Source organism: Lipotes vexillifer, unplaced genomic scaffold (assembly GCF_000442215.2).
Source record: "Lipotes vexillifer unplaced genomic scaffold, Lipotes_vexillifer_v1.1 scaffold205, whole genome shotgun sequence".
Lineage (NCBI taxonomy): Eukaryota > Metazoa > Chordata > Mammalia > Artiodactyla > Lipotidae > Lipotes > Lipotes vexillifer.
The window spans coordinates 238,174-249,035 of NW_006781396.1; the positions used below are offsets into that span (position 1 = coordinate 238,174).

Genomic DNA, 10,862 nt, shown 5'->3' on the forward strand with positions numbered 1-10,862 from the left:
TCTTTCCCTGTACTTTTCCCCTTCTTATTAAACAATAACAACAGTAACAACCTCCCTGGTTGTTACCCTTAACCAAAAGAATTGTTTACATTCCTTGTCTCCTATTCCTCATTGCTGTCTTTTTAACCATAAAGGTAAAATATGATAGTTGTAGAAATTTGGATGATACAAAATATGAAGAAAACATAAAAGTATCCATAATCCCCACCACTCAGTGGTGGGGATTAACATTTGAATGCATTTTCCTCCAGTCTTTTTTCGTACGTATATGAAAGTAATTTTTTTTTAAGTTCTTTTATTTATTTATTTATTATTTTTGGCTGCATTGGGTCTTCGTTAATGCATGCGGGCTTTCTCTAGTTGTGACGAGCGGGGGCTACTCTTCGTTGCAGTACACGGGCTTCTCATTGCAATGGCTTCTCTTATTGTGGAGCACGGGCTCTAGGCACATGGGCTTCAGTACTTCTGGGACTCGGGCTCTGTAGTTGTGGCTTACGGCCTCTAGAATGCAGGCTCAGTAGTTGTGGCGCATGGGCTTAGTTGCTCTGCAGCATGTGGGATCTTCCCGGACCAGGGCTTGAACCTGCGTCCCCTGCATTGGCAGGCAGATTCCCAACTACTGTGTCACCAGGGAAGCCCTGAAAGTAATTTTAATGTATAAAATTGTAAATAATATATTTACTGCTTTGGAATCTTTTTTTCTACTTAACAGTATCGCATTGGTACCTTCTCACATAATCAAATAGTCTAAAACATAAATTTTGATAACTGCATGGTATTCCCTGGTTTGGATGCATAAGTAAGGTTATCATGTAATTTATCATACAAACCAGGACACTTCTGAGAATGAAAAGGGTGATATTAATAATTACACTGGGATACAGGGAGTGTCCCAGGCCAACCAGGACATGTGATCACTTATATAGAAGCCATATGCCCCCGCTCCACCTTCCCAGAAAGGATGTAAAACATCCGTAGCTGTTAGAAACCTAACAGCACTTTCAAAAGAACAAGAAACCAACTGTATAAACTAGTCAGCATAAATCATGCTTCTATTTGTTTTAAGTAGCATAAAAATATTTTCATTGATATAGAAACTCAAAAAAACTTGGGTTAAGTCCTACTGCTAAGGTATCCAAGTAATCTCTGCCCCTCAGCCAATGTTTTAGTCATGCTATACCTATGTGTGGATATACCATATCTATTTGACCAACCACTTATTATTGGACATGTCATTAGTTTCTACATCTATATATTATAAATAAAGCAGAAATAAACATTCTTAAGACATAAATATCTGTGCTTAATTCTGTTATTTCCTTAGGATACATTCATAAAGAATGTAGAAAAATTTTTAAGTATAGTGTCAACTTACTTTCTAGAAAGGCTGTAAACTGATTTATATTCTGCCAGGTGTGAGAGTCCATTTTACTGTTAAGTCATCAACAATGGGCATTATTTTCCAATTTGATATATATCCTAATTTACATTTTCATCACTAATGAAGTTGAAATCATGTGAATTATCTGTTCCTTTCCCAGGTACCATTTACCCTTCAATTCCTTGCAATTACGTGTATACCCCTTAACACTTTGCTGAAACTTCTCTGATGGGGGCCCCCTATAACATCCTAATTGCCAAAATGCAATAGACCCTCCGATGAAGTCTCTATGGCACTTAACCCTGCTGACTGCCTCCTTCTTGAAACCCTCTCTTCCCTTGACTTCCACAATATTGCATTCACATCCTTCCAGTTCCACGCCTTCCTCTCTGGTGTCCTTCTCAGCCTTTTTTGCTGGCTCCTAGTCTTTTACCCATCATAATTGTTGGGTCCTCCTGGGTTCTATAGCCAGCTCTTCTCCTGTCACATTACTTCTTCTTCCTAAGAAATATCATCTACCCCAGTGGTCTTAACTACCAATTGTGCCCCAATGAATCCTAAAGCTTCATTTCATAACACTTTTCATGTTCTGACCCTTATATCAAACAATGTAATAGACAGCTCCGTTTGATGGTCCCCCAGACACCTCAAAATGTACATATCCAAAATATAACCTAACTTATCTCAGAAGGATTCTCACATTCCTTAAGCCTGTACCTTCTCCTGTATTCCCTGTCTTAGTAAATGGGACTATAATGAATCCAGTCAACCAAGCCAGAAACTTAAAAACTATCCTAGTCTAATTCTATTACTTTTAATTAGGCATCAAATATCCTATTGATTTTGTCTCCTAAATGTCTGTTGAGTCTACTGTCTCCTCTCCATCTGTGTTTTTACTGCTCTAATTCAAGCCTCATCCCTTCTTTACCTGCTAGGGTGTTCTCCTGTCCTCCCTCAATTCATCTCCTGCATTGTTACCAAAGTGGTCTTTAAAATATGCAAATACCAGGTTACTTCCCTAGTTAAACTCCTCAGTGACTACCCCTTATTTCAGAATAATATTCAGATTTTTTTTTGAATGATCTGGTCTCTTCCTAACTCCTTGGTCTTATCACTTCCTTTGTTTTCTCTCTTTTCTCTCCTCTCTCTTGCTTTCTCTCTGTCTCTCCCTTCCCTCCCTTCTCCAGCCACACAAGCATATTAAGAGTTTCCTGAGCATGCCATGCTCTCTGAAGCCTCTGTGCCTCTGTATATGAAGTTCCTCTTACCTGGCATGCCTTGAAGTATAGCTAACAAACTCCTATTTATCCTTCAGGATTGACTTCAGCAGTGTTTCTTCTCTGAAAGAAAAGAAAGCCATCCCTTAATCTCAGGGTACAATTATTCCTCTTTTCCTTTGTCCCTCCACTGGATTATTTATGTATATATATATATATATATATATATATATATATATATATACACACACACACACATATATATATATACATATATATGTATATATATATGCTTTTATTATAGAAATGCTTATTTTCTATCAGAACTCTTTATGTGTTTGAGTTTTCATTTTGTCTTAATTTTTTACATATCTGTCAGTGAATTCTTTGGGCAAAAGTTGTATTTTTTTTTTTTATTCTAAGTATCTAGCATACTGCCTGACACAGAGTAAAATAAATCCTTAGCAAATATGGTTGATTAAATAATGAATCAATATCTCTGAGACATTTGAAGTGTGGACCAAGGTATGGGCATTGCCGAAAGGCCATTCTTCATATTGTCTTGGGCCTAGAAACCAGTTATTTTATTTTGTAAAACATGAAAAATGAAGAACGATTTTACTGGGAAGAGAGAGGTATCTTATCCTTTCCTTAGGTGGCCTTTTGGAAGATTTTACAAAACAGACTCACAGTATTAGGGAGCAGCAATGATATCCATGTGCCCAGAGCTCAGGGAATACCCTAGAATCTCTGAATGTTGTATTGATTGCTCAAGATTGTGCTGTCAATAACTAATATTAGGGGAAAGAGAAGCTTTCTAAACAATAGTATTTTGATGGGCTAATAGGACTTTAACTTAAGAAAGGGATGTACAATGTAAAACTACAAATGTACCTGACAGCCCACTGTGTATAGGGAAATCACTGAATGAGGCACACATGATAGTGAATACTTCTGGTTTTCCAACCCTGGCACCTGAAGCTCTATGGTTCATGGATGCCCTGATGGGCCTGCTATAGAGAGAAGGAAGAAGAGAGGGGTGTAACTCGAGAGCCCAGCAGGCAGGGCTCCAGATTCCTGTACCTGACTTTCTAATCAGAGCAGTTCTACTTTTAACTCATTCATATATTGGAACACCACCACATATGATTTCGTTTGAAGAAAGAGTTCTGTTGCTAAAATTTTTTTTTCTGTTGCTAAAAATTTTTTAAGTTGAAAATTATTAGTATGGGTCACATATATCAATGTTATTTGGACATAGCATTTTCAGCTAAACAGATTCCAGCTGGCTTAAGTGAAAACTACTTTGACTTAACAAATCACGTTATCTTCTTTTTCTATCAAGCTGGATGAGCTCACAGAGGCTGAGGATGCTCTCTCTGAAGCCAATGCACTGAACAACTACAATGCTGAAGTATGGGCATATCTGGCCCTGGTCTGCCTGAAAGTGAGTGATTATTATCCTTACACAATGCCCTTGTAGAGCAGAGAGGTGAGGGACCAAGTAAAGAAAGAGATAGCGGGAAGGCCATCAGTGCATGATAATTGAGGTTTGATGAGCTTCAGATGTGGTCATTATACTGATGATGAAGGAGAGTTCATGTCTGGGAAGCCTCTACTTAGGATGTGCTTGAAAATCATATACTTAGGTGTGTTTGTCTGGAAAGGAGATTCTAAAAATGGGAATGAGGCACTTGGGTTTGGTGGTCTCAGGTGAGTGGTAATGGGGTGGATTGGGGTTGACCGTCAGTGGGGGTTTCAGATGGGGTGGGCTCCCTGTGGCACTTTTGAGCTGCTCAGCAGGCCCCAACCCAGGCCACACAAACTAAGCCCAGCCCAGTGTGTGCCCTGACTCAAGATGAAGGAGCATGTACAGATCAGATCTTGGTCTGGGGTTGCAGTTAGGAGATGTGCAAGGGTTGTGCAGTGGGATGGAAGATTAGACTTGGGGAAGGTGAGAGATTCTCCTTCTGCCCTCCTCAGCACCACTCTGCCTGCCTTCACTCTCATGTTTAGGACCTCAAGTCTGGGATTGTATAGTCATCCTGTTTATGCTCTGGATCTACAAAAATGTCATATATGGTCTAGAAAAGCTATATAAGAATCTAATGATAAAAAGAAAGGCAAAGTAGACTATAAGGGTGTAGCCATAAATGAATTACCAACAATAGGAACAACAGAAATCTGATAGACTGAAGTTATTTTCCCAAAAGATCCCATCATTTAAAAAATGCACCTGATGCTATGAAGCATCTTCTTTGTAATTGTCTCTAAGATTTTTCTTTGAGACCAGAATTCAGACAGATGGTTTAGCTATTCAGACACATAGTTTAGATATTTACCTGATACTAATCAGGAAAGACATGGTATTTATATTTAAAATGTATTTAATTATATTTAATGACCTGAGTTCCTTTTTCATTAAAGTTGTTTTCCTTTTAAAAAAATTAAAAATAGGAGTGATATTGTATCAGAATGTAACAAGGTCAAAGACCAGCAAAGGAGATACTCTACTAGTGTTTCTGAATCATTCCATCCTGTTGAACTGCTGGCTGAGGGTGCTTATCCTTGAAATAGATGGGAAATTGTGTGTGTGTGGGTAATTGTGGGAATTTGTGATAGCTGCTTTACCTATAGAAAATAACCCTCCCATAATTAAAATAACTTGCTTCAATAACTTGCACATTAGCCTAAGATTCAAATTGGGAATAAAGAGAGTGGCCCTCAGTTTTCCATTGGCCAATACAACACAGAACTGACAGGGAATATTGTGATTATAAGAGAAACTAACAGAATAAAAATTATTGGATTTTCTCTTTGGAGTAAATATCAATATGAGAAATACCTGAGTTCTTACCCCAGCTGTGCCACAACTAGCTGTGGGGTACTGGGGAAGTTACTTAAACTTGCTGGGCCTCAGTTTCTTCATCTTTAAACTAAAAGGGTCAAAATGGAAGATTTCAATACACTTCTCTCAGAAACTGCTAGATCAAATAGGGGAAAAATTAAGGATGTGTAAGATTTGAATAAAACAACAAGGTTGAGCTCAAACACTAATTATATAGCCCTGTACTTAATCATAGAATACATATTCTTTTGAAGCACAAGTGAATTATTCATAAAGGTTGACCATATGCTAGACCACAAAGAGAGCTTCAATGAATACATGTAGATCACACTTCAGTAAAATTATAAATCAACAACTAAAAGATAGGCCAAAAGACTCACATACATTTGTAAACTTAAAAAGATGTTTCTAATTAATTCATAGATCAAAAAGAAAATCATATACAGTTTCTTTTGGTAGGTAGAGTTCTAAAGATGACCCTCCCCAAGATTATTTCCTGAAACACTAATATACCACAAAACAAGCCCCAGCAAATTTAAAAGGATAAAAATTATATCAAACATTTTTTCCAACCACAGTGGTATGAAACTAGAAATCAACTATAGAAAGAAAAATGGGAAAAAGAACAAACACATGTAGACTAAACAGCATGCTACTAAAAAAGCAATGGGTCGATGAAATCAAAGAGGAATTCAGAAAATACCTCGAGATAAATGAAAATGGAAACACAACTTTCCAAACTCTATGGGACAAAGCAAAAGCAGTTCTAAGAGGGAATTTCATAGCAATATAGGCCTTCCTCAAGAAACAAGAAAAGTCTCAAATAAACAACCAACAACCACCTAAAAGAATTAGAAAGAGAAGAACAAACAAAGCCCAAAGTCAGTGGAAGGAAGGAATTAATAAAGATTAGAGAGAGCAGTAGCACCACACCTCCTCAGACTACAGCCTCAGACCCATGCTTTCACCTCCCGCCCACCCCACCCCCGCCCACCCAAACCCTTCGTCCCATGCCTGGGAGTAGCATGAACTTCTTGCCTGCAGACTCTAAAGACTAACTAGTTTGAAAGTGGGAAAACTAGAACCAGCAGATTCTTCCCAAAACACCAGTCTGTTATTTCAGAAGAGTTAATTTCAGAAGGAAACTGGGTCAAGCTTGATAAAACAACTGACAGGGATCTTACTGGTAAAACAAGAACTTGGGAAACTGTGAAGTGGACAACTAGGAAAGGACAGTCTGCTGATGGTGTGGCCGGTTATCCCAGTGCTTCAAAGAACCCTTCATTATGAATGTATCATTCTGGTAAAGCAGTTCTGACCACCACTGGGAGGCTACTGCTTAGAATTCCCTGTGGGTCTCATTGATGACAGCGAAAGCCTAGAAGCAGCTGCTCTTCGGGAGCTAGAGGAAGAAACTGGCTATAAAGGAGATGTTGCTGAATGTTCTCCAGCTGTATGTATGGATCCAGGTTTGTCAAATTGTACCACACACATCATGACAGTAACTATCAATGGAGATGACGCTGAAAACCTGAGGCCTGAGCCAAAGCCAGGAGTTGGAGAATTTGTGGAAGTAATTTCCTTACCAAAGAATGACCTGCTGAAGAGACTTGATGCTCTGGTAACTGATGAACATCTGACAGTGGACGCTAGGTCTATTCCTATGCTCTGGCATTGAAACGTGCAAAGATGAAGCCATTTGAAGTGCCCTTCCTGAAGTTTTAAGGCCAAAGGACAGTGGCCATGTTTTTGTAAAAAGAACCACCAGACCCCCTTCACTAAGACTTTGTATTCAGCTTAGTTTTAATGTAGATTTGAATTTAGCTTTTTCATAAAATAAAAGCAACACCAAATGCAAATAAAAAGATCAGAGATGAAATAAATAAAATAGAGATAAAAAATAATAGAAAAAATCAATGAAACCTAGAGTTGGTTTTTTGAAAAGATAAACAAAATTGATAAACCTTTAGCCAGGCTCACCAAGAAGAAAAGAGAGAGGACCCAAATAAACAAAATAAGAATGAAAAAGGAGAAATAACAACTGATACCACAGAGATACAAAAAATCATAAGAGGATAGTATGGACAGTTATATGCCAACAAACTGGACAAACTAGAAGAAATGGGCAAATTTCTAGAAACATACAACCTGCCAACACTGAGTCCAGATGGAATAGACAATCTGAACAGACTGATCACTAGAATTGAAATTGAATTTGTAATTTAAAAAACTCCCAGCAATGAATTGGGAGATTGGGATTGACATATATACACTAATAGGTATAAAATAGATAACTAATAAGAACCTGCTGTATAAAAAATAAAATAAAATTCAAAAATTAAAAAAATAAAAACTCCCAGCAAATAAAAGTCCAGGACCAGACAGCTTCACAAGGGAATTCTACAAAATAAATAAAGAAGAACTAATACCTATCCTTCTCAAACTATTCCAAAAAATTTAAGAGATCAGAACACTCCCAAATTCATTCGTGAGGCCACCATTTACCCTGAGACCAAAACCAGACAAAGACATTACAAAAAAAGAAATTACAGGCCAGTATCTTTGATGAATATAGGTGGAAATGTCATCAACAAAATATTAGCAAACCAAATCCACCAATGTATAAAAAGGATCATACACCACCATCAAGTTGGATTTATTCCAAGGTCACAAGGATGGTTCAACTTTTGCAAATCAATCAATGTAATATACCAAATTAACAAAAGGAAGGTTAAAACTCCCATGATAATCTCAATAGTTGCAGAAAAAGCATTTGACAAAAGTAAACATCCATTCATTATAAAAACTCTCATCAAAGTGGGTATAGAGGGACTATATCTCAACATAATAAAGGCCATTTATGACAAACCCACAGCTAACATCATACTCATTGGTGAAAAGCTAAAAGTCTTCCTGCTAAATTCAGGAATAAGGCAAGGATTCCCACTCTTGCCACTTCTTTTTTTTTTTTTAATTGAAGTATAGTTGATTTACAGTGTTGCGTTGTTTTCTGGTGTACAGCAAAGTGATTTTTTTCATAATCTTTTCCATTGTAGTTTATTACAAAATATTGAGTATAGTTCCCTGTGTTATACAGGAGGACATTGTTGTTTATCTATTTTATATATAGTAGTGTGTATCTGCTAATCCCTCACCCACACCTTTCCTTTTGGTAACCATAAGTTTGTCTTCTATGTCAGTGAGTCTGTTTTGTAAATAAGTTCATTTCTACAATTTTTTAGATTCCACATATAAGCGATATCATATGATATTTGTCTTTCTCTGTCTGATTTACTTCACTTAGTATGATAACCTCGGGGTTCATCCATGTTGCTGCAAATGGCATCATTTCATTTTTTTATGGCTGAGTAATATTCCATTGGAGATAGATAGATAGATAGATAGATAGATATCATATCTTCTTTATCCATTCATCTGTTGACAGACATTTAGGTTGCTTCTGTGTCTTACCTACTATAAATAGTACTGCTATGAACATTGGGGTGCATGTATCTTTTCAAATTAGAGTTTTCTCCAGATATATGCCCAGAAGTGGGATTGCTGGGTCATATGGTAATAAGGTATGCTGAAACTACTGATGAATGCTTAAGGAGGAAGAAGATATTTACATAGTCTCAAGTATTTCACAACAAGATATTTATTAATTACAAGGGGGAACACAGTAATGCCATAGTAGAAAAACCTGGCAGATAACAATCTAAACAAATAATCAAGGTTACCATCACCATTATTGGGATAAACAGCATGTGCCTCCTAATAGAACACACTGAGGGCAACACAACAGTGTTTTTGAGGTATTCCTGCTAAAAGTTCATAACCTGATATAATCATAAAGATACATCAAACACTAATTGAGGAATATTTTACAAAATAACTGCCCTGTAATGTTGAGAAATTCCAATATCATGAAACAAAAAGAATCAAGAACTACTCTCAATTAAAAGAAACTGAAGACATGAATACTGAGTAAAAGGCATGATCCTGGATTTTCTTTTGCTATAAAAGATATTACTGGGGCATTTGGAAAAATCTGAATGAAGTCTACAGATTAGATAATAGTATTATATTTGTACTAATCTCATGATTTTGATAATTGCACTGTGCTTATGTGCATCATGTTTACAATTTACTCTCAAATGGTTCAGGAAAAATTAAAATATATACTTATGTATCATGTACATATGTATATATGTGTGCATGTGTGTATATACAGAGAGAACTGTTCTTGTAACTTTAATCTGAAATTATGTCAAAATTTAAAAGATAATTCATTAAGATAACATAAATTAATACCACACTACACACCCATTAGAATGGCTTAAATCAAAAAGACTGGCAATTATTGACAGGGATGTGGAGAAACCGGAATCCTTATACATTGCTGGTGGGATTGCAAATTAGTACACCACTTTGGAAAACAGTTTGGCAGATTCTTAAAAAGTTAAATACATACTTACCATATATCCCAGCAATTCCACTTCTTGGTATCTAGTCAAGAAAAGTGAAAACGTATGTCTACACAAAGATTTATCTATTTCATTACAGCATTTAATAATCGGTAAAGACTGGAAACATTCCAAATGACCCATCAGTGAATGGATAAACAAAATATGGTATATTTATACAATGGAATACTACTAAGCAATAAAAATGAAATTCTGATTCATGCAACAATATGGATGAACCTCAAAAATATTATGCTAATTAAGAGAAGGCACAAAAGACTGTATATTATATGATACCATTTATATGAAATTAGGAAAATTATAGAGATGAAAATAGATCAGTGATTCTAGTGCCAAGGGTCGGAATGGGGATTGACTGAAAACAGGCACGAAGAAACTTTTGGGGAGTAATAGAAACCTTCTAAAACTGGATTGTGGTGATGGTTGCACAGTTGAACCTTAAAATTAATGAATTTTTTTTTATTTTTTTTTATTTTTTGCGGTATGCGGGCCTCTCACTGCTGTGGCCTCTCCTGTTGCGGAGCACAGGCTCCGGACGCGCAGGCCCAGCGGCCATGGCCCACGGGCCCAGCCGCTCCGCGGCACGTGGGATCTTTCCGGACCGGGGCACGAACCCGTGTCCCCTGCATCGGCAGCAGACTCTCAACCACTGTGCCACCAGGGAAGCCCAAAATTAGTGAATTTTATGGTGCATATATTATACCTCAATAAATCTATTTTTAAAAGATTAAACAGGGTGTCCCTGGTGGCCCAGTGGTTGAGAGTCCGCCTGCCGATGCAGGGGACACGGGTTCGTGCCCCGGTCCGGGAAGATCCCGCATGACGCGGAGCGGTTGGGCCCGTGAGCCATGGCTGCTGTGCCTGCGCATCCGGAGCCTGTGCTCCGCAACGGGAGAGGCCACAACAGTGAGAGGCCCGCGTACCGCAAA

The 10,862-nt window shown here is 37.5% G+C and overlaps 1 protein-coding gene and 1 pseudogene across 2 annotated transcripts in view; both read left to right on the forward strand.

The window, feature by feature from the left end:
* The window catches only part of CFAP70 (cilia and flagella associated protein 70), an 85,980-nt gene that overhangs the window by 71,540 nt on the left and 3,578 nt on the right, over window positions 1-10,862 (forward strand). For both annotated transcript variants that reach the window (XM_007454658.1, XM_007454659.1), the window contains exon 25: window positions 3,944-4,045. In XM_007454658.1, coding sequence (XP_007454720.1) covers window positions 3,944-4,045 — 102 coding nt within the window. The remainder of the gene's footprint in view (window positions 1-3,943; window positions 4,046-10,862) is intronic.
* Window positions 4,223-7,171, forward strand: LOC103077085 (ADP-sugar pyrophosphatase pseudogene; annotated as a pseudogene).